Genomic DNA, 24,598 nt, shown 5'->3' with positions numbered 1-24,598 from the left:
CATTTACAGTAGAACGGAGAAATACAATGGAATTTATAAAAAAGACTATAAATATCAGACTGACAACCAATGTACAAAAGATGACAAATCCTGCAAGCATATTGAGACATTTCAAAAGTGAGTTTCCTAAAGAGAAATTAAAGGCAGCAGATTGCAGCGATAACAGCTCATAAGACCACAAGGCATAGGAACAGACTTGTACCATTTGGCCCAATGAGTCAACTCCACCATTTCATCACAGCTTATTTATTATATCCCTCAACCCCATTCTCCTGCCTTCTCCCCATAATCTTCGATGCCCTTACTAATCAAGAGCTTATCAACCTCCGCTTTGAATGCATCCAATGACTTGGCCTCCACAGCCGTCTGTGGCAATGAATTCCATAGCTTCACCACATTCTGGTTAAAGAAATTCCTCCTCATCTCTGTTCTAAAGGGTCATCCTTGTATTCTGAGGCTACGCCTTCAGGTTCTAGATTCCCCCCACTATAGGAAACATCCTTTCCATGTCCCCTCGATCTAAGCTTTTAGTTCAGAAGATGCATATCTGGTAGTTTTGTTAGCTGTCTGCAAGAAGTTGCCATATATTGCCAGGACCATAATAATATGCATAGATAGTGGATAGTCAGTGACTTTTTCCCAGGATGGGACAGCTAATACAAGAGGGAATCATTTTAAGGTGATTGGTAGAAAGTCAGAGATGTCAGAGGTAGGTTTTTTACTCAGAGAGTGAGTCTGTGGAACACCCTGTCAGGAATGGTAATAGAGGCAGATAGATTAGGGACATTTAAGAAATTCTTAGATAGCACATGGATGATGGAAAAATGGAAGACTATGTACGAAGGAAGGGTTAGACTGATCTTAGAATAGCAACGCACACAGAACACTCAAGCTCCAGCTCCTTAATACGTTCTCTGAGGATGTTCATCTGTTCATATTTTGATCTCATTAAAATAAGGCCGAGAAACTGCAACATGAAGAATAACAATTCAATTCTTTATTTATTTTCTACACGTTTCCAGAATGTCTAGAATTTGAATTAACATTGTACTCCACTGCTCAATATTTCTGCTAATTTACATGATTTGAAATTATAAATCAAGATAATGGAGGTATTTTGTGTTTCAGATGGTGAATATCCATATTCATACAAACGATGTAGTCTGCAATGAACATTTTGTACTTGGTTCATGTGGGACTGAAACAACAAAGCATATTTCTACAATTTTACAAACCTGCTGATTTAGCTCTATTATCTGGGCATCAGCATCGCTCGCTCCATTTCGAGAAAGATGTTGGGCTTTCCTCATGCCCATTGAGGATGGTGCATTTGGCGTTCTTGTAATCTTAGGTGCAGTAGGAGATGTTCTCTGTGGCACTGAATAGGAAATAATTTCAACATAAGGTCAAACATAAAAATATAAAGATTGAAGTTTACAGACCAATCTTCTGGAAAGTAAAATATTACATGTTTGATGAATCTAATCAGTTCATTTTTAATAGTGAACATCCATTATTCTATCCTTATCCTCTTCACAAACCTCAGCACCCAAATCCAAGATCACTATTACAAAGAAGTTGTAAACATCAATCATCAAGGTTTCACTTTGCTTTGATTTAATCTGTATAATTTCATCTCCTGAGAATGTATTATCTCCATCAAAAACATATGATTTTAAAATCAGCTTTTCAACATCAGCATAAAAGCCAAGCTTTTTACTTGACATCAGGATAATCACTTAAGAGATACATGCTTGCACTAACTTGCTGCACTGGAGAAAAATTACACATCTTTTATCAAATCACAGAAGAGGACATTAGATCATTATATAGATATAGAATAGTACAGCACAGTACAGGCCCTTCGGCCCATATTGTTGTGACGACCCTGCCTCCCATATAACCCCCACCTTAAGTTCCTCCATATACCTGTCTAGTAGTCTCTTAAATTTCACTAGTGTATCTGCCTCCACCACTGACTCAGGCAGTGTATTCCACGCACCAACCACTCTCTGAGAACAAAAACCTTCCTCTAATATCCCCTTTGAAATTCCCACCCCTTACCTTAAAACCATGTCCCCTTGTATTGAGCAGTGGCGCCCTGGGGAATAGGCGCTGGCTATCCACTCTATCTATTCCTCTTAATATCTTGTATACCTCTATCATGTCTTCTCTCATCCTCCTCCTCTCCAGAGAGTAAAGCCCTAGCTCCCTTAATCTCTCATCATAATCCATACTCTCTAAACCAGGCAACATCCTGGTAAATCTCCTCTGTAACCTTTCCGATGCTTCCACATCCTTCCTAAAGGGAGGCGACCAGAACTGGACACAGTACTCCAAGTGTGGCCTAAACAGAGTTTTATAGAGCTGCATCATTACCTTGCGACTCTTAAACTCTATCTTATGAAAGACTTATGAAAGATAACACTCAATAAGCTTTCTTAACTACCCTACCTACCTGTGAGGCAACTTTCAGGGATCTGTGGACGTGTACCCCCAGATCCCTCTGCTCCTCCACACTACCAAGTATCCTGCCATTTACTTTGTACTCTGCCTTGGAGTTTGTCCTTCCAAAGTGTACCACCTCACACTTCTCCAGGATGAACTCCATCTGCCACTTCTCAGCCCACTTCTGCATCCTATCAATGTCTCTCTGCAATCTTCGACAATCCCCTACACTATCTACAACACCACCAATCTTTGTGTCGTCTGCAAACTTGCCAACCCACCTTTCTACCCCCATATCCAGGTCATTAATAACAATCACAAAAAGTAGAGGTCCCAGAACCAATCCTTGTGGGACACCACTAGTCACAACCCTCCAATACGAATGTACTCCCCCACCATGACCCTCTGCCTTCTGCAGGCAAGCCAATTCTGAATCCACCTGGCCAAACTTCCCTGGATCCCATGCCTTCTGCCTTTCTGAATAAGCTTACCGTGTGGAACCTTGTCAAATGCTTTACTAAAATCCATATAGATCACACCCACTACACTACCCTCATCTATATGCCTGGTCACCTCCTCAACAAACTCTAACAGGCTTGCAAGACATGATCTGCCCTTCACAAAGCCATGTTGACTGTCCCTGATCAGACCATGATTCTCTAAATGCGCATAGATCCTATCTCTAAGAAACTTTTCCAACAGCTTTCCCACCACAGACGTAAGGCTCACTGGTCTATAATTACCCAGACTATCCTTACTACCTTTTTTGAACAAGGGGACAACATTCGCCTCTCTCCAGTCCTCCAGTACCATTCCTGTGGACAACAAGGACATAAAGATCCTAGCCAGAGGCTCAGCAATCTCTTCCCTCGCCTCGTGGAGCATCCTGGGGAATATTCTGTCAGGCCCCGGGGATTTATCCGTCCTAATGTATTTTAATAACTCCAACACCTCCTCTTCCTTAATATCAACATGCTCCAGAACATCAACCTCACTCATATTGTCCTCACCATCATCAAGTTCACTCTCATTGGTGAATACCAAAGAGAAGTATTCATTGAGGACCTCGCTCACTTCCACAGCTTCCAGGCACATCTTCCCACCTTTATCTCTAATCGGTCCTACCTTCACTCCTGTCATCCTTTTGTTCTTCACATAATTGAAGAATGCCTTGGGGTTTTCCTTTACCCTACTCGCCAAGGCCTTCTCATGCCCCCTTCTTGCTCTTCTCAGCCCCTTCTTAAGCTCCTTTCTTGCTACCCTATATTCCTCAATAGACCCATCTGATCCTTGCTTCCTAAACCTCATGTATGCTGCCTTCTTCCACCTGACTAGATTTTTCACCTCACTTGTCACCCATGGTTCCTCACCCTACCATTCTTCAACTTTCTCACCGGGACAAATTTATCCCTAACATCCTGCAAGAGATCCCTAAACATCGACCACATGTCCATAGTACATTTCCCTGCAAAAACATCATTCCAATTCACACCCGCAAGTTCTAGCCTTATAGCCTCAAAATTTGCCTTTCCCCAATTAAATATTGTCCTGTCCTCTCTGATTCTATCCTTTTCCATGATAATGCTAAAGGCCAGGGAGTGGTGGTCACTGTCTCCCAGATGCTCACCCACTGAGAGATCTGTGACCTGACCTGGTTCGTTACCTAATACTAGATCTAGTATGGCATTCCCCCTAGTCGGCCTGTCAACATACTGTGACAGGAATCCGTCCTGGACACACTTAACAAACTCTGCCCCATCTAAACCCTTGGAACTAATCAGGTGCCAATCAATATTAGGGAAGTTAAAGTCACCCCTGATAACAACCCTGTTATTTTTGCACCGTTCCAAAATCTGCCTCCCAACCTGCTCCTCGGTATCTCTGCTGCTACCAGGGGGCCCACAGAATACCCCCAATAGAGTAACTGCTCCCTTCCTGTTCCTGACTTCCACGCATACTGACTCAAAAGAGGATCCTGCTACATTACCCACCCTTCCTGTAGCTGTAATAGTATCCCTGACCAGTAATGCCACCCCTCCTCCGCTTCCCCCCCCCCCATCCCTTTTAAAGCACTGAAATCCAGGAATATTGAGAATCCATTCCTGCCCTGGTCCCAGCCAAGTCTCTGTAATGGCCACTACATCATAATTCCACGTATGTATCCAAGCTCTCAGTTCATGAGGGAGGAGAAGATGGCGGCGTGACGCAGCTTGCAGCGGCCACTCCGGTGGTGATGTCTGTTATTTGTCAAGTAGGGTGCCGTGCACAATCCTGATTTGATGGAGATAGACGTGAGAGCATGGGGGAACATCTGGTGAAACTTCTGAAATGCCTGCTTCGCTGCTGCTGCTACTGTGTGGTCCAGAATCTCCGGAGGGAAAGGCCCCGAGTCCTCGGCTTTGCTTGTTGCTCGGTGGCCGGGGCGGGGTTGAAGCGCTCAGCAGAGTATGGCGCTCGGAGAGGCTGTGTCGGAGGGTCTGGTCGGAGGCTCGAAGTTTTCGGACGGACTCAGAGTCCGCTGCAGTCGGGTGCTTCCAATGGTGCTGCATCGGCAAGTTTGTGTGGTTTTGTCAGTCTTAGCCTTGGTTGTCCTGTGTTTCTGTGATATCATTCTGGAGGAACATTGTATCATTTTTTAATGCATGCATTTCTAAATGACAATAAGCGAGGACTGAGTGCCCTCATAATCTAATCTAATCTAATCACCTTTGTTCCTGATGCTTCTTGCACTGAAATACACGCACTTTAGCCCTTCTACCTTCCTACCTTTACACCCTTTATTCTGCTTCTCTTTCCTCAAAGCCTCTCTACATGTTAGATCTGGCTTTACTCCATGCACTTCTTTCACTGCTCCATCGCTCTGCATCCCATCCCCCTTGCAAATTAGTTTAAACCCTCCCAAACCATACTAGCAAACGTACCTGCAAGGATATTGCTCCCCCTCGAGTTCAGGTGCAACCTATCCAATCTGTACAGGTCCCACCTTCCCCAGAAGAGATCCCAATGATCCAAAAATCTAAAACCCTGCTCCCTGCACCAACTCCTCAGCCATGCATTCAACTGCCATCTCCTCCAATTCTTAACATCACTGTCACGTAGCACTGACAGCAATCCTGAGAACACCACCCTTGAGGTCCTGCTCTTCAGCCTTCTGCCTAATTCCCGAAACTCACACTTCAGGACCTCATCCCTCTTCCTGCCTATGTCGTTGGTCCCTACATGTATCACAACTTCTGGTTGCTTTCCCTCTTGTACCAGGATGTCGTGCACCCAGGAGGCAACAAACCATGCGGGTGTCCTTCTCACATCCACAAAGTCTCCTGTCTGCTCCCCGACTATAGAGTCTTCAATGACGACAGCTCTCCTCTTCTCCATCCCACCCTTCTGCACCACAGGGTCAGACTCAGTGCTGGAGGCCCTGCCACCGTGGCTCACACCTGGTCAGTCGTCCCCGCCAACAGTATCCAGGACGGTAAACTTATTATTCAGGGGAATGGCTACAGGGGTGTTCTGCACTACCTGTCTATTCACCTTCGCTTTCCCCCCTCTGACTGTCACCCAATGACCTGCTTCTGGCAGCGTAGGTGTGACTACCTCCCTGTAACTCTCATCTATGACTGCCTCATTCTCCTTTACGAGTCGAAGGTCATCCAGCTGCTGCTCCTGATTCCTTACATGGTCTTCCAGATCGCCCAGCCGCATGCACTTCTGGCAGATGTGACTCTGCGGGAGAGGGGAGTTCCCCCAAGACTGCCACATCTCACATGAGAGGCACATCACCATCTCAGGAGGCATTGTAAAGACCAAACTGGGAACAAGCTCATCCTCTGCCTCTTCTCGTTGAAGCCTCAAAGCTGCACTCCTTCACTGGCTATCACTAATAGGTTTGGCAAAGAGAAAAGTTTCCCACAGCATCTCAAAAGATAAAAGCTAAAGTGGCAAAGAGGCATGCTATAAAGATGAAACAGATGCCAGAATGATACAGTAAAGAAAGTGGAAATTTAATAAGCAGTCAGAATTAGAAGGACATAGAGCACTTGGAGAGTTGGAGGCTAGAACAAAGAAAAACCCAATCAGAATTCCAAAAGTCATTGGATGATTTGGGAACAGACAGAAGACAAAGCAAACAACAGGAATTCTGCAGATGCTGGAAATTCAAGCAACATACATCAAAGTTGCTGGTGAACGCAGCAGGCCAGGCAGCATCTATAGGAAGAGGCGCAGTCGACATTTCAGGCCGAGACCCTTCGTCAGGACTAACTGAAGGAAGAGTGAGTAAGGGATTTGAAAGCTGGAGGGGGAGGGGGAGATGCAAAATGATAGGAGAAGACCGGAGGGGGAGGGATGGAGCCGAGAGCTGGACAGGTGATAGGCAGAAGGGGATACGAGAGGATCATGGGACAGGAGGTCGGGGAAGAAAGACGGGGGGGGGTGACCCAGAGGATGGGCAAGAGGTATATTCAGAGGGACAGAGGGAGAAAAAGGAGAGTGAGAGAAAGAATGTGTGCATTAAAAAGAGTAACAGATGGGGTACGAGGGGGAGGTGGGGCCTAGCGGAAGTTAGAGAAGTCAATGTTCATGCCATCAGGTTGGAGGCTACCCAGACGGAATATAAGGTGTTGTTCCTCCAACCTGAGTGTGGCTTCATCTTTACAGTAGAGGAGGCCGTGGATAGACATGTCAGAATGGGAATGGGATGTGGAATTAAAATGTGTGGCCACTGGGAGATCCTGCTTTCTCTGGCGGACAGAGCGTAGATGTTCAGCAAAGCGGTCTCCCAGTCTGCGTCGGGTCTCACCAATATATAAAAGGCCACATCGGGAGCACCGGACGCAGTATATCACCCCAGTCGACTCACAGGTGAAGTGATGCCTCACCTGGAAGGACTGTTTGGGGCCCTGAATGGTGGTAAGGGAGGAAGTGTAAGGGCATGTGTAGCACTTGTTCCGCTTACACGGATAAGTGCCAGGAGGGAGATCAGTGGGGAGGGATGGGGGGGACGAATGGACAAGGGAGTTGTGTAGGGAGCGATCCCTGCGGAATGCAGAGAGAGGCGGGGAGGGAAAGATATGCTTAGTGGTGGGATCCCGTTGGAGGTGGCGGAAGTTACGGAGAATAATATGTTGGACCCGGAGGCTGGTGGGGTGGTAGGTGAGGACCAGGGGAACCCTATTCCTAGTGGGGTGGTGGGAGGATGGAGTGAGAGCAGATGTACGTGAAATGGGGGAGATGCGTTTAAGAGCAGAGTTGATAGTGGAGGAAGGGAAGCCCCTTTCTTTAAAAAATGAAGACATCTCCCTCATCCTAGAATGAAAAGCCTCATCCTGAGAGCAGATGCGGCGGAGACGGAGGAATTGCGAGAAGGGGATGGCGTTTTTGCAAGAGACAGGGTGAGAAGAGGAATAGTCCAGATAGTTGTGAGAGTCAGTAGGCTTATAGTAGACATCAGTGGATAAGCTGTCTCCAGAGACAGAGACAGAAAGATCTAGAAAGGGGAGGGAGGTGTCAGAAATGGACCAGGTAAACTTGAGGGCAGGGTGAAAGTTGGAGGCAAAGTTAATAAAGTTAACGAGTTCTGCATGCGTGCAGGAAGCAGCACCAATGCAGTCGTCGATGTAGCGAAGGAAAAGTGGGGGACAGATACCAGAATAGGCACGGAACATAGATTGTTCCACAAACCCAACAAAAAGGCAGGCATAGCTAGGACCCATACGGGTGCCCATAGCTACACCTTTAGTTTGGAGGAAATGGGAGGAGCAAAAGGAGAAATTATTAAGAGTAAGGACTAATTCTGCTAGACGGAGCAGAGTGGTGGTAGAGGGGAACTGATTAGGTCTGGAATCCAAAAAGAAGCGTAGAGCTTTGAGACCTTCCTGATGGGGGATGGAAGTATATAGGGACTGGACATCCAAGGTGAAAATAAAGCGGTGGGGGCCAGGGAACTTAAAATCATCGAAAAGTTTAAGAGCGTGAGAAGTGTCACGAACATAGGTCGGAAGGGATTGAACAAGGGGTGATAAAGACAAAGCAAGCAGGTTCCCCATGCTTTTAAAAAAATTACTGTGGTAAATTTTAGATCCACAAGGAGGCAGAGAGTTTCACACAACAGAGAATACCATACAACATATAGACAGTGCTGTAGGAATTCAGCAAATCAGGCAGCATCTACAGAAGGAAATAAACAGTTAACTTTTCAGGCTGAGACTTATCATCAGAACCTTAAGAGTCCTACACTCAATTAACCAACAAGATTATATGCTCAAATATCTGCAGTAAACCTGACACCCTCATCTTCTGCTTTGGAAGGATATAACTTCCAACTACCAAGACAACACCTACTTACTTCCTGTTGCTTTTTGCCATTCAAGTACAGCTTCTGAATCAATCATGACACTGAGGCTTGACTCTAATTACAACTATAATAGGCATTTATACCTCTTCAGTTCTTCCTTAATAACCCTAACCTCTGTTGACTTCACAACAACTGTTGAGTGGTAAGTGATTCCTTTTGCTCCCCTGCGAGTATTTTTACTCTGTTTTCTCTAATTTCATATGCAGATCTATTAGAGGAGCTCATGTATAGATTTTGATGAATATTCACATTTACCCAATAATACCCATGAAATCTGCAATTAACTTTTCTGATACATATCATCAACATTTAATGGATAGTTTTTTTGGGGTATTTTGAGTTTGCAGTTCCGTATCTTGGGCACCATAAAGTTATGCAGTTTTATTTTGCTAAAATGCATTAGGACAATCAGTCCTTCAGTATTAAAAATTCGTTCACTTGTAACTTCCAATACTACATGTATCTAAGCTGAAATTGAGCTAATGTCCTGCTGGACATGTTGCTTCACTGATCCTCCCTCCCAAAGCACTCTTCAAGAGACTAGCACAGGTTGAGCACTGTGGTAACTTCTACTTTGGAAAGGACCGACCACACGACAATTTCATGCCCAAAGAATGACTTTATCCAGAACGGATACATACATATACACACACACACACACACACACGCAGAGGCTTTCACTACTTCGTACGGCATGGCAGAGAAACTATATACAGTGCCCACCGGAAATAAAAATGGAAGTAACCCCTCCCCATTATCCTAATTTAGTATTAACTTACTTTTAATAATGCTCACATTATAACACTTCTCCCCCTTTAAAATCCAACATTCCCCAAATGTAAAAAACTCGGAAATAAAAACAGTGGTGTTATTAACTTACGTACCCCTGGAAACTTACACTAATATCTCAGCAACAGATTACCAATACAAAACATCTGGAAAACGTGACAGATTCAACATTCAATCTGACAACAAAAAAAAACTGTCCCATCAAAGATTCAGTCTGTCAGGAGGTTTACGAGTGTGCTATGATCTGCGCACTACCCCCGGTGACCCAGCAGGCACTGCTGGTGATGGTGTTTTGGGTGGATCTGGTTTTGGGGGCATGAGAGGGGTCTGTGTGTCTGCGTGAGAATGTCCATCCTCCTCAGGGGACCCCAACTCCTCTGCCAGCGTCTCTCCCTCTGGCAAAGTCACTGGTGGACATGCTTCCACAGTAGTCTGTCTCACAAGTGGAAACTCCATGGAACTGTTGGCCTCTGAGCTGGTATCATGACGCTGGCTCACATGGTCCTGATGTCTGCGGAAAACACACCCATCAGTCAGCTTAACAACATAGGAGACGGGACCACTCTGCTTAAGAATAACCCCAGGCAGCCATTGCTGATTGTTTCTCACATAGACATTGTCATCACGGTTTTAACTGCCTCTCTCACACGTGTTGATCATGTCCCTCCTTCTGCTTTTCCTGCTTCCTCTCCACTTTCGCCTTCACGTCTGGGCGCAGCAGGTCCAATCTTAACTTGGGCCTACGCCCCATCAGCATCTCTGCTGGAGTGCGTGCAGTTGTAGTCTGTGGCGTGAGGTGGTATTTGAACAGGAAACATGAAAGCCGAATGCTAAGAGAGTCCCCTGTCATCCGCTTCAGGCCTTCCTTCACTGTCTGAACAGCCCGCTCAGCCAAACTATTGGAGGCTGGGTGGAAAGGGGCCGTCCGAATGTGATGAATGCCATTCTGCTGCATGAACTCACTGAACGGTTCACTGGTGAACATCGGGCCATTATCAGTGACCAGAGTGTCAGGCAACCCGTGGACTGCAAACACTTGCCTGAGTTTGTCTATGGTTGAGGGGGCTGTGATGTTGCTCATGATGTGAGCTTCAATCCATTTAGAATGCGCATCTACCATTACAAGAAACATCTGCCCCATAAAAGGGCCTGCAAAGTCCAAACGTAGCCTAGACCAGGGGTGGTCTGGCCACTCCCATGGGTGCAAAGGAGCTGGTGGTGGCATATTTTGATTAGTCTGACATTGCATGCACGATTTTATCTTGTTCTCCAGATCCTGATCCATTCTTGGCCACGAAACATAGGACCTTGCAAGGCTTTTCATTCAAGACACCCCCGGATGAGTCTCATGAATTTCCTTCAGAATCTGCGAACGGCCAGCGGGAGGCACGATGACCCTCGCCCTGCAGAAAATGCAGCCATCCTGCAGACTCAGTTCTGTCTTGCGTTTGGCATAAGGCCTCAGTTCCTCTCCTTCCATGACATTGAGCCAACCTTGTAAAAGAAAAGTCTTGACCTGGGACAGGACTGGGTCCCTCTCTGTCCACTGCTGGATCTGGGTCGCCTTTAGACCATAAGACAAAGGAGCAGAAGTAGGCCATTCGGCCCATTGAAGTGTCTCTGACAGCCTCTTCAATGAAAACACAGTCTCTGGAGGCACATATGTAGTAACAGGTGTCTCAGGTAAAGGTAGTCGACTCAGTGCATCGGCGTTTGCATTATCCCCACCCGCTCTGTACACTATAGTGTACCGGTAGGCTGACAATGTAAGAGTCCAACGCTGTATCCTAGCTAAGGCTAGCGGTGGGTTGCATCTAGTCTCACTGAACAGGCTCATCAGTGGTTTATGGTCCGTATAAATGGTAAATACGTGTCCACAAAGGTACTGATGGAAATGTTTGACCGCCAAAACAATGGCCAGACCTTCTTTGTCTAGCTGTGAATATCCCTTCTCAGCAGCTGTCAGGGTACGTGAAGCAAAACCAATAGGCTTCTCTGAGCGGTCCTCCATTATATGTGAGAGAACTGACCTGACTCCATCGGGCGAGGCATCGCATGCAAAGGTGATCTCCTTGTCTGGCTCATAGTGAACAAGCAGCTTCGCCGAATGGAGGAGTTCTTTCACTTCCTTGAAAGCTTTCTCCTGCTCTTCACCCCACTGCCACTTGGTGTCATTGTGAAGCAGCTTATACAGTGGGGTCAAAACCCTTGAGAGGTCAGGAAGAAACTTGCCATAATAATTCACCATGCCCCAAAATGATCTGAGTTCCATGACGGTCTTGGGGCTTGGGGCTTCCTTAATAGCTCTCATTTTGTCTTCCACAGGGCAAAGCCCCTCAGCTGTGATCCTGTGTCCCAGGTAAGTCACACTCAATGCCAGGAACACACATTTTCCACGTTTCAACAGCAGCCCTGCGTCTGAGAGCCTCTTCAGCACCCGTTCTAAGTTAGCCAGATGCTCCACCTCCATGATCAAAATATCATCAAGGTACACAGCTACGTGCGGAATCCTCTGCAGCAAAGTGTCCAGTGTCCTTTGGAAAATGGCAGGGCTGGACGCCACTCCGAACACCAGGCGACTGTACTTGAATAATCCCTTATCTGTATTGATAGTGATGTACTCCTTTGAATCTTCGTCGAGCAGCAGCTGTTGGTAGGCTTGGCTCATGTCCAGCTTTGTGAACAGCTTACCCACTGACAGGGTCGCAAACAGATCATCCACCCGTGACAATGGGTACTCCTCCAGCTTACAGACCTGATTCACCGTAAGTTTATAATCCCCACATATCCTCACTGTTCTGTCTGCCTTCAAAACTGGAACAATGGGAGCTGCTCACCTTAAAAATTGGACGGGCTCAATAATGCCCAGCCTCTGTAAATGTTCCAGCTCCTCCTCGACTTTGCCTTTCATGGCATAGGGCACCGACCTGGGCTTAAAAAAACGTGGTGTAGCCTCAGGGTCGACATGGAGTTTCACTGTTACATCCTTCAGTGTTCCCAGCTCATCCCTGAAAACGTTATTGTACCACTGAAGAATGTCCTCCGTCGTGTGTGCCTACTTAATTTCATGCCAGTTTAGCCGGATTTTGCGAAGCCAATCGCGACCCAAAAGACTGGGCCCACTGCCCTTAGCTATCACTAGCCTGGCTTCAGCCTTCTGACCCCCGGCTGAAATGTCAACATATAACACCCCTAAATGAGATATGGGCTGCCCCATATAGGTCCTAAGTTTGAGCTTTGATGGCCTAATCGGAGGCAGGTTGGACCCCCATGTCCTCCTGTAGGTTTCCTCACTAATAACCGATGCAGTAGCCCCTGAATCAATCCGAAACTTAATGTCCTTTCCCCTAACAGTGACTGTGGCATAATATGGTTCAGGAGGTTCCTCATCTGTTTCCACTCCAAACGTGTTGTAGACACACGCTGCCTCTTCATCTGCTTCTTCTAGATGGTGTGTGGCTGCCTGAGTCTGTTGAGCTTTCTCTGCCCAGGCTTAATCTTACCCTTTGAACTTCTGCACTTTTTAGCTAAATGTCCCTTTTTACTACAAGCATGGCAGACAGTATCTTTGAATTTGCAATCATTTGCATAGTGCGTCCCTCCACACCGGAAACATTCCACCCGCTTTGCCTGTTTACCAGTCTCCCTCCTGACTTAGTGCACTGCCACCAATTGTGACCCCCCATGTCCTTTCTGGATATCCTTGACATTATTAGCAGCCATCTCCATGCCTTGGGCAATCTCTAAGGCTTTTCTGAAAGTCAACGGTGGGGTTGTGTGATGTCATTATTAATGCCACATACCAAGCTATCACAGAGCATGTCATCCAACACCGCTCTTAAGTCACAATGCTCTGACAGCTGCCGAAGCTTGGCCACAGACTGACCTGGCTGTGAAACTTAAACCGTTGCATTATTACAGAAGGTTTCGGATTGTAGTGGTTCCCCACGAGCTTGACCAGTTCGTCATATGGAATGTTCCCCAGTTTCCGCAGTGTGGCTAAATTCCTTATTAGCCTGTAAGTCTTTGCCCCACACACACTCGGGAGAATAGAGCGCTTCTTAGCCTCCTCAGTAATTCCATTAGCACAGAAAAAGTGACCCAACCTTTCCTCATACTCCGGCCAGTCCTCGGTTCTCTCTACAAATGCACCGATAGTCCCAAACGTAGCCATCTGAACATGAGGCTCCTTATCGGCGCTGCTGCTCCTGTTCGAAACGTGCTGCCATGTCCACAAAACCAGTTCACCTCATCGCCAAAAATATGTGGTAACTTCTACTTTGGAAAGGACCACACGACAATTTCATGCCCAAAGAACGACTTTATCCAGAACGGCAAAACTGAAATATATATAATACACACACACACACACACACACACACACAGGCTTTCGCTACTTCGTACGGCATGGCAGAGAAACTATATACAGTGCCCACCGGAAGTAAAAAGAACGGAAGTAAACCCCCCACCCCAATTATCCTAATTCAGTGCTAACTTACTTTTAATAATGCTCACATTATAACAAGCACCCTTTCTCCGAAATTCCAAATCCAAAAACCTCTGAAACATAAAATTTTTTTGAGCGCTGAAATGGTCTCACAAGTGGAAAATTCCCCAAGCTGCCGGTGATGTGCAGGTCTCTGCGCACCACAAACAGTTCTGAGAAGGGACCTCACATATATAATGAACAGAAATTAATGAAAAATAGAAAAACATTGCAAATAGCAAAGACTGACTTCCGCCTGCGGCTCGATGGAGTAATACATAAGTTTTGCAGTTGTCTTTAATTCCTCCTTTTCCCCTGTTTAAACCTTGAATTTTTAACTTTTATTTCTTGGATCTTAGAGGGAAATAGTTGTCATTATGTCATATCCTTTAAGAAGTGGAAAGCTGCCTTTTGAATCCAGCAATGGAAAGGGCAAAACTTTGAAAGAAAAATCGGAAGATATGCCTGTCTGGGTGAGCATTTGGAACGTGCGTTGATGGCTCTCGACAACAAAATAGACAATAACACTTCTGAGTTGAAGTCATTCCGACAGAGTTTTCAGACTATTGAGGAAAATATTATTTCCTTGAATACTGAGTTTAAAGAATCGAACAGGCTCAACGTAAAATTGTCAATTTAAAGGCGAAGTCTCGTCAGAATAATATACGAATTATCGGACTGAAGGAAGGTTCTCAGAGTGGGCGTTTATTGGACTATTTTGCCAATTTGTTTCAATCTTTGCTTCTGGATATTCTACCTCAACCTCCTGATATTGAAAGAGCTCACAGAATTTTCATTTCGAATTCTCAGATTTCAGGTAAACCTCGGCCAATTTTGGTCAATTTTCTTCCCTTTAAAGTTAAAGACCAAATCATAAAATTTGCAAGGAAACAGAGAGTTTTTAACTTTAACGGTTCCGAGATCTGTTTTTACAAAGACTATCTACAGGAAATTATGGAACAGTGGATCAAATTTGTCCCAGCGATGAAAATTGCTCATGCAAAGGGACTTTTTCTATCGCTTCGTTACCCAACTAGATTAAAATTATTTCCTGAAGATTCCACATCTCGTGTGTTTTCGGATCCCCAAGCGGCATTGGACTTTGTTAACTCTATCGTGGAGTCGGCTGTCACATGAAGGATATTTGGGTTTGCTAAATAATTTTCTGAAAGAAAACAGGCTTTGAAGATTTTTGATATGCTGAATATTTGCTTTGATCGATAAACTATTTGAAGAGGTGAACTTCTTGGTTTGACTCATGAATGACTTTTTTGAAGTCTGTTTGGTATATGGAGTGAACTAACACAGTGGACAGATTATTAACTGGTTTGATTATCTGCTTCTTTTTCTTTTATTAATTAAGTGATAGCTTTCATAGTTTATATAGACTCTTTCTTATATAGTGAGGAGTGTTTAGAATAGATAATTAGCTTTAGTTTCCTTTGTTAAAGTTGGGTAGTAAGCTAAAGGAATAATGGTTATTTTTCTTGTTAGAGATTGTATTTTTTTGGTTTAATAGTGTTGTTTTGGCGCTTCTGCAGACGGATTTTGCATTCCTAGTTTATTTTCAATGATTAGCTATAAACATCTTTTTTCTGCTTCTCTGCTGGGCTTTCTTATCTTAGGGTCATGTGTTTTCTTTGTAAAGTGGGGGGGGAATTGGGAGAAAAACTTTTAAATCACTATTTATATTGAGCCGCACGCGGAGTTCTGCTTTTTCTTTTCTCTTTGGGGAGGCATTCCAGCTTTTTCCTTCCTTTTTGCCAGATTTCTACCTTTTGGGATGGGGGGAGGATTCAGGTTTTTTTTGCATTTTGGGGTTTATTATAGGATTTCTTTTTCAGGTTTTTTCCCGTTATGGAGCTCTGGAACATGCATGTTTTCTATATGGTTATACTCATCACCGCCATCTTTGATTAGCCCACGATGGTATGCGTGTATTTTCATGTTTAAAACAATATTCTATGGTTATTAAACAGATAAACGTTATTAGTTGGAACGTACGTGGCTGGAATCACCTTGTTAAGCGAAAGAAGATTTTAAAAGTATTAACTGATTCCAGCCCGATATAATTTTTGTTCAAGAAACGCTATCAGAATGGGCGATCAAAATAGATTTTTTAAAATGTGGAAGGGCGTTCAATATCATGCTACTTGTCAAAATAAAACAAAGGGAGTATCTATTTTTATTAAATCTAATATTTTATTTATCCAAGAAGATATCATCTCAGATATCAATGGTAGATTTTTAATTATTAAAGGAACAATTTGTAATAGAAAAATTGTCTTGGTTAATCTATATGGACCTAACGTTTCTTTTTTTAAAAATGTATTTGGTTTATTACCAGACTTAACTGAATATATGCTGCTGATGGGAGGTGACTTCAACTGTTGTTTAAACACTTTGATTGACAAGAGTTCAACCACTCAGCAGCTTCCGAGTTGTTCAGCATCACTTATTAATTCCTTTTTAATTTATTATGGTTTGATAGAAATCTGCATCCTAATGATAGAGATTATTCTTTTTATACCCATCCATAAAAAATATTCGCGAATTGATTATTTTATAGCTGATTTCCGATTTTTGTTCGAAGTCCAGAAATTCAGAAAGCTATTTTTTCAATGCAGTCTGGTAAACCTCCTGGACTAGATGGTTTTTCTGTAGGATTTTATAAAAAATTTGAAAATTTGCTTACTCCCTATATGTTGGAAATGCTTAAAGATTCTCTTTTGTTAGGAGAGTTACCTTGTACATTTTATGAAGCTTCTATTTCTTTAATTCTTAATAAAGATAAAGACCCTACGGATTGTGCTTCATATGGACCTATCTCATTATTAAATGTAGATGCCAATATTCTTTCAAAAATAATGGCTAATCGGTTGGAGAATATACTAGCTAAAATTATTTCTCAGGACCAAACAGGTTTCATAGAAGGCCATTATTCTTTCTCTAACACTCGGAGATTGTTAAATAATATATACACATCCCTCTCGAAAACTCCCCAATGTGTTGTTTCTCTTGATGCTGAAAAGGCATTTGATAGAGTTGAGTGGAAATATTTATTCAACGTTTTAGAGAAATTTAGCTTTGGTTCTAATTTTAATAAGTGGATTAGAATGATATATAAAAGCCCTATTGCCACTGTGATTACTTATAACTGTAGATCCCCCTTTTTTCGACTTTCGTGGGGTACGAGACAAGGATGTCCATTAAGTCCTTTGTTATTTAATTTGGTGCTGGAACCTTTGGCTATTGCACTTAATGAAGCTAAGGATATTCAAGGAATTTCCATAAATGGGATTATTCAAAAGATTTCCCTTTATGCTGATGATCTCTTAGTTTATATTTCGAATCCTGAAGAATCTATTCCTAGTTTATCGAAATTATTAAATGAATTTGGAAAGTTTCAGGATATAAATTAAACCTGCATAAAAGTGAATTATTTCCTTTAAAAGATTCTGCTTTTATAGTCATAGTCATACTTTATTAATCCCAGGGGAAATTGGTTTTTGTTACAGTTGCTCCATAAATAATAAATAGTAATAGAACCATAAATAGTTAAATAGTAATATGTAAATTATGCCAGTAAATTATGAAATGTCCAGGACCAGCCTATTGGCTCAGGATGTCTGACCCTCCAAGGGAGGAGTTGTAAAGTTAGATGGCCACAGGCAGGAATGACTTCCTATGACGCTCAGTGCTGCATCTCGGTGGAATGAGCCTCTGACTGAATGTACTCCTGTGCCCACCCAGTACATTATGTAGTGGATGGGAGACATTGACCAAGATGGCATGCAACTTAGACAGCATCCTCTTTTCAGACACCACCGTGAGAGAGTCCAGTTCCATCCCCACATCATCACTGGCCTTACGAATGAGTTTGTTGATTCTGTTGGTGTCTGCCACCCTCACAGCCTGCTGCCCCAGCACACAACAGCAAACATGATAGCACTGGCCACCACAGACTCGTAGAAGATCCTCAGCATCGTCCGGCAGATGTTAAAGGACCTCAGTCTCCTCAGTGGAATATGTGTTGGTTGGGGGCCGACAACCAACTCATGTGTGGGATGGGCGGGGCCACACTGTCAAATCTGTTAAAGAACAGGTTAAGTTCATTGGCCCTGTCCACACTGCCTTCCGCTCCTCTGTTGCTAGTTTGCTGGAACCCAGTGATGGTCCTCATCCCCCTCCAGACCTCTCTCATGTTGTTTTGCTGGAGTTTCCACTCAAGCTTCCTCCTGTACCTGTCTTTAGCCTCCCTGATCCTGGCTTTCAGGTCATTCTGTATTGCCCTCAGCTCCTCCCTATTTCCATCTCTAAACGCCCTCTTTTTAGCGGGTGTTTGATATTCCTTTTAAAGTTACGGATTCTTTTAAATATTTAGGTATTATCATCACTAAAAATTATGGAGACCTTTATAGAGCTAATTTAGTTCCCTTAGTGGATTTCATGAAGCAATTATTCTCTAGATGGAATCCTCTTACACTTTCGTTAGTTGGTCGAATTCATGCAGTTAAAATGACGATCTTACCAAAATTTTTATATGTATTTCAAAATATTCCTATTTTTTAACTAAGAAGCTTTTTGATCAAGTTGATTCTATTATTTCATCTTTTGTTTGGAATAATAGAAGACCAAGAATTGGAAAACGTCATTTACAAAAATTAAAGAAGGATGGAGGTCTTACTTTGCCTAATTTAAGAATGTGTTATTGGGCAGTTAATATACGCCATGCGTGTTCTTGGTTATATTGGACCGATAAAAATGAACGACCACCATGGGTTGACTTGGAATTGAAAGCTGTGAAACAATTTTACTTACGTTCGTTATTAGGAGCTTCTTTACCTGTACAACTAACCAAAATTCTTATTTTAAATATAAATCCTTTGATTAAGCAGTCATTACAAATTGGTACCCATTTCTTAAGCTTTTTAATCTTAAAAAATTTAACCTTCTTAGTTTAATTTATCGAAACTATTTATTTAAACCTTCACTTAGTGACCCTACCTTTCCTCTTTGGAGGAATAAAGGAATTTATTCCTTTATGGATTTATTTCAAGAAGGCCGATTGATGTCCTTTGAGGAATTAGTAACTAAATACTCTCTTTTATATTCACACTTTTTGCAATATCTTCAGGTCAGACATTTTTTACAAGAATATTAAAGTAATTTTCCATATATACAAGATCCTGACCTGTTAGACACTATTTTAAAAATGAACCCTTTAGTGAAAGGTTTTATTGGGAAAATTTATAATTTACTATTACAACAGGATAATTATCCTCTATTTAAGATTAAGCAAGATTGGGAAAGAGAGCTTAACATGACCTTGATAACAGAGGATTGGTTGCGAATTTTGAAGTTGGTTAATTCTTCTTCCATTTGCGCCAGTCATTCTTTAGTTCAATTTAAAATTGTACATCATTATTATTTGACAAAGGAGAGACCGTCTAAAATATTTCCTAATGTTAATAGTCAGTGTGATAGATGTAAAACTGAGATAGCTACATTGACACATATGTTTTGGTCGTGTTCTGTATTGAAACAGTTTTGGAAATCTATTTTTTCTACAATTTCTAAAGCTTTAAAAATTAATTTACAACCTAATAATTTGAGTTTTGTTTGGTATAATTCCTCAATATATTCATAGTATTTCTATATCAGACCAACAAGTAATTGCATTTGTTACATTATTGGCTAGAAGGGCTAATTTATTAAAATGGAAAGATGCTTCTGCTCCCACTTTGATACAATGGTTCTCTCAGGCGATGCTATGTCTTAGTTTGGAAAAAATCAGAAGTCGAACTTTTGATCCTCGATTTGACTTTGAGAAAAGGTGGGGCTCTTTCGCCTGCTACTATCATTTGATTTGAGTTAATTAAGATGGTCCCCTTCTGATTCCTGGGTAAATGGATTTGGTTGGCGGATTGATGTCTTTTTTTAATAGAAGCTTCTATGGCGTATAGCTCCAGGTTTGTGCTCCAAATTGGGTTTTTTTCCTCATTTTTTTTTGTTAGCTGGGTTTTTTTGTTTTAGTTAGTAGGGGTTCTTTTTTCCTTCTTTCTTTGTTCAAAGAAAAGCTTTAACATTTTGTTTTTTTTTAAATTATTATTAGTGATATACTGTTCGGCTTGGTTAATAGTTTGACTCTTATTATACGTATTGATGTATTGACTTGATTATTTTAATGTATCTTTTGTTGTCGATTTTCAATAATAATTAATAAAAAGATTTAAAAATGAAAAATGCAAAAAGCAAAAAATAAAGATCTCATTCATGTGATTGAAAGAGTGGATTCATCAGCGTCTGAGTGAGCAGATGCTGCTTAAAGGTATACTGATCATGAAACAAGCAAAGATCTATCATAACAAAGTGAAAACTGATGGTAATTGTGAATATTCAACAGGCTGGTTGCAGAAATTTAAGAAAAGGCACGGCATTAAATTTTCAAAGATTTTTGATAATAAAGCTTCTGCTGATCATGAAGCAGCACAGAAATTCATTGATGAGTTTGCCAAGAACATCGCTGATGAAAATCTAATATATTGAATGGCTGTACCAGTACATATGTGTGATGAACAAGTATAAGACAAAGAAAGGCTGCTTACAGAAAGTACATAAATTCAAAGCGGAGAATGATGGCAATTCCAAACAGCCACTGACTGTCCTCCTGGGTGGCCGAGGTATAAAAGCATACCTTTCTGATGGTTTAATGTAAATATTATTGCTTCATGTATAAAAGTTATTAAAAATATTATACAAAAAAACCTTCATGGTATATGTTTAAGCTGTATATGTGATGTAAATGGATTTTGTGTTTAGACTTGGGTCACCCCCAGCCCCCAACATAGCTCATTATATAGAATGCAAATATTCCAAAATCTGAAACACTTCCAGCCCCAAGCATTTCAAATGAGAAGTGCTCAATTTGACCTGTCCAACGTTAACCATTTCCTTCTTTTCCATGTCCGCCAATTTGGCTTTGGCACCTATTCCCTTCCTCCTTTTATATCAACCTCATTCTTCATCCACAATAGCAAGATCAATACTAAGATCTTCTTGCACTGAGTTTAATTACCTTTTTTGCTTTCTTACATATGCACTGATATTCCTCCTCTTTAGCCAAGCTTAATGCCTTTTTCAATTATGTAATGAACTTAGCATTGAACTCTGTCATGAAGTGTCCCACATTCTGTTTCACATAACCAAATTTTTTCAGTCCATTAAATGTATTTTGCATTCATCTTCAGCACTCAACCTTTGCATACAACTCAACATAAGAAGAGTACATTGAGTTATTATCGGTGGATGCTTAAAGGGGGAAATTCCCACAACCCAACAGGTCAGTATAAATTTACCTGCAGTGCCTACAGGTCTCTTCGGTTTGTTGAATATTTGTTCACCTGGGTTGTGTGGTGGAGTTGCATCCTGCCCTTGTCTTGCCAAAACTGGGTCATATTCCTTTCCATCATAGTTTGCATCGAAGAATTTTTTGAACCATTGAACAAATTCAAAATTGTCTTGGAACTTTCCTTTTACTAATCTTTCGACTGGAATAATCTGTGGGGGAAAAAAGCATAAACTTAATTTTGGCCCTATCTTACTTGTTTTTAACCTTCAAATCATGTTACAACACATGCTGATGGCATAGACCAATGCAATGTATCTGCCTCCTTAAAAGATACGATTGCCATTGATACTTCACATAGAAAGTGTCTTATTTCAAACTTTAGCCAAGTTAATTATTTTTATTCTCGTTATCAATACCTGGTTTAAACAATTTAAACAGTACAGTGCTGCAGCAGTGACTGTTGCTGCTTTACAGCTCTTGAGATGGGTTTGATCCTGTCTGGACAGGTTTACATACTCTGTGACCATGAGAGTTGTTTCCAGGACTTCTCATTCCCACCCACATGCCAAAGTTGTCCATGTTGGGGGCAATTCATTATTCCCATTTCCCCCCAAATTTCACTGCATCTTTACAACTTATTCTCTCAGATGTACCCATCACCTCCCTTTTGATTATTTTTGACTTTATCTATGCTAAGTAGATAGTTGCCATTAACCCATCATTGGGATGTGGAAAGAAATGAGCCATCTACAGGATACTCACCGCAGGAGCTGCCTTGGACCCAATGGTCCCTTCCATGTTTTTGTAAGCATAGGAAAAAATGTAAGAAAGCCATGCCCTAAGAGAGGCATCATTAACTAATTTTTCAGATCCAAAATGAGAGAAATGAAATAGGTCAATAGCAGAGAGAGATACATAAGACACTGAATAGGAAAATGTTATTTGAAGAATCCTGTGCAAAGAACAATATATATTGCTTTCAAAAATACGTATGTTATAAATCTATGAATTATAAACCAGACAAATGTTGTTATGTTTGTGAATAAAGACCACTAAGCATTTTTAATCTGTATTTTCAAATTACACTGTATAATGTTTTACACAAGTCTGTTCAAAGATGATTAGGGAAGTGGTAAAAGATTTGTGGATTGAAATTTATTTGCCAAGAAAACTGCAATGACATTGACAAACAGAAAAAATGGAAAGTGTCCCTCATGGATTCCTTCCCCCCCCCCCGCCCTATAATCTTCCCAAATGTCTTTACTGGTCTTCACTGTTCATTTTGTACTCCTGAAAGTAAGGATAAGGAGATCCTTCAATTATTAGCCATAATACATCTGGAAAGGTAAATTTGCTGACCATGATGTTTCTGATAAATCACTGAGTGAAGGAAGGGCCTGGCAAGATTCAAAGGCATGGGTGGTGAACCAAAACAAGCCCTGTCTAAGGACCTCCTTTGAAGAAACTTGCTCTCAAGATTTTTCAGCGCTCCTAAATATTTTTGACATTCAGAAACAACCAAAAACGGTTAAAAATGAAAAGGACAATAACACTTTTAATATTTGTAACATAAACAAAATCAACTACAACACTTAAAATATAAACAAAAACACAATTACTTGAAAAATATGACTCACCTTTCTTTCTTACAGCAGGATGCTGATAAGAATGGGCTCCATGACAAACTTAGAAACAGAATGCAATTGGAATACTGCCAGAATTTCAGCAGCAAGTTCAAATTTCTACATTTTTGAGCAAGTCTGATGTCCGTGCTTACAAAAGGGCATAGGTAACTGGGTGACTGTCACAAAGGAGAAAGGGAATAACAACCAGTGCAGAGTACTCCTGTGGCTGTTCCCCTTAAATAACAGTTTGCATAGTGTTGGGGTGGGGGTGGTATTAGGTGACATAGCAGAGGAAAGCCACAGCAGTTTAACTCTGTGGCTCAAAAGGGAAGGGGATGGGAGAAGAAGAGAAGTGCAGAAAGGTCAAGGATTCCATAGTTAGAGGAGCAGACAAGAGACTCTGTGAATGTGAAAGAGACACCAGAATGGTATGTTGACTCCCAGATGCCAGGTTCAGAGATGTCTTGGATCAGGTTCACAGCATTCTAAAGGGGGAGAGTGAGCAGATGGAAGTTGTGGTTTGGCTGAGGAATTGGTGCAGGGGACAGGGTTTCAGACTTCTGGATCATTGTAATCTCTTGTGGAGAAGGTATGACCTTTACAAAAAGGATGGGTGTCACTTAAACTGGAGGGGGCAAATATCCTTGTGGGCACGTTTGCTAGAGCTGTTGGGGAGGGTTTGAGCTAATTTGGTGGGTGAGGAGGGGTGAGAACCAAAGTGTAGGGCTGAGGATGGGTCGTTAGTATACCTGTAGATACAGTGTATAGTGAGACTGTATGGAAGGACACGCGATGTTAGGGCAAAATTTCAGTCAGTGGGCTAAATTGAAGTGTAACATGGGTTAGGCAGCCAGGTACGACATTGTGGGCATCACTGAGTAGTGGCTGAAAAAGATCATAGTTGGGACCTTAATATCCAAGGCTACACATTGCATCAAAAGGACAGGCAGACGAGCTGGGGTGGCTCTGTTGGTAAAAAATGAAATAAAATCCTTAAAAAGAAGTGACATTGGATCAGAAGATGTATAATAATTGTGGATAGAGTTAAGAAACTTCAAGGATAAAAAAACTCTGATGGGAGTTATATATAGGCCTCCGAACAGTAGCCAGGATATGGGATACTAATTACAGAAGGAGGTAGAAAAGGCATGTAAAAAGGGTAATGTTATGATAGTCATGGGGGATTTCAATATGCAAGCATATTGGGAAAATCAGGTTGATGCTGGATCCCAAGAGCTGGAATTTGTCGAATGCCCACAAGACTTTTTTTTTTAGAACAGCTTATAGTTGAGCCTACTAGGGAAAAGACAATTCTAAATTGGGTGTTGTGTAATGACCCGGATTTGATTAGAGAGTTTAAGGTACAGGAACCATGAAGAGGCAATGATCATAATATGACAGAATTCACCCTGCAGTTTGAGAGGGAGAAGCTAAAGTCAGATGGATCAGTATTACACTGAAGTAAAGGGGATTACAGAGGCATGAGAGGGGAGCTGGCCAAAGTTGAATAGAAGGGGACACTAGCAAAGATGACAGCAGAAAAGCAA

General features: G+C 42.1%; 1 protein-coding gene across 6 annotated transcripts in view; it reads right to left on the bottom strand.

The window, feature by feature from the left end:
* Positions 1–24,598, bottom strand: part of mapre3b (microtubule-associated protein, RP/EB family, member 3b) — an 80,285-nt gene that overhangs the window by 6,709 nt on the left and 48,978 nt on the right. For 5 of the 6 annotated variants that reach the window (XM_063036317.1, XM_063036326.1, XM_063036335.1 and 2 more), the window contains exons 4-5: positions 21,434–21,635; positions 1,236–1,378 (exon numbers count right to left, since the gene is read on the bottom strand). In XM_063036317.1, the coding sequence (XP_062892387.1) occupies positions 1,236–1,378; positions 21,434–21,635 (345 nt within the window). The remainder of the gene's footprint in view (positions 1–1,235; positions 1,379–21,433; positions 21,636–24,598) is intronic. The other variant, XM_063036360.1, reaches the window with a different exon arrangement.

Source organism: Mobula hypostoma, chromosome 2 (assembly GCF_963921235.1).
Source record: "Mobula hypostoma chromosome 2, sMobHyp1.1, whole genome shotgun sequence".
Taxonomy (NCBI): domain Eukaryota; kingdom Metazoa; phylum Chordata; class Chondrichthyes; order Myliobatiformes; family Myliobatidae; genus Mobula; species Mobula hypostoma.
Note: the sequence above shows the minus strand (reverse complement) of the source record. Positions and strands in the feature narration are given on the sequence as shown.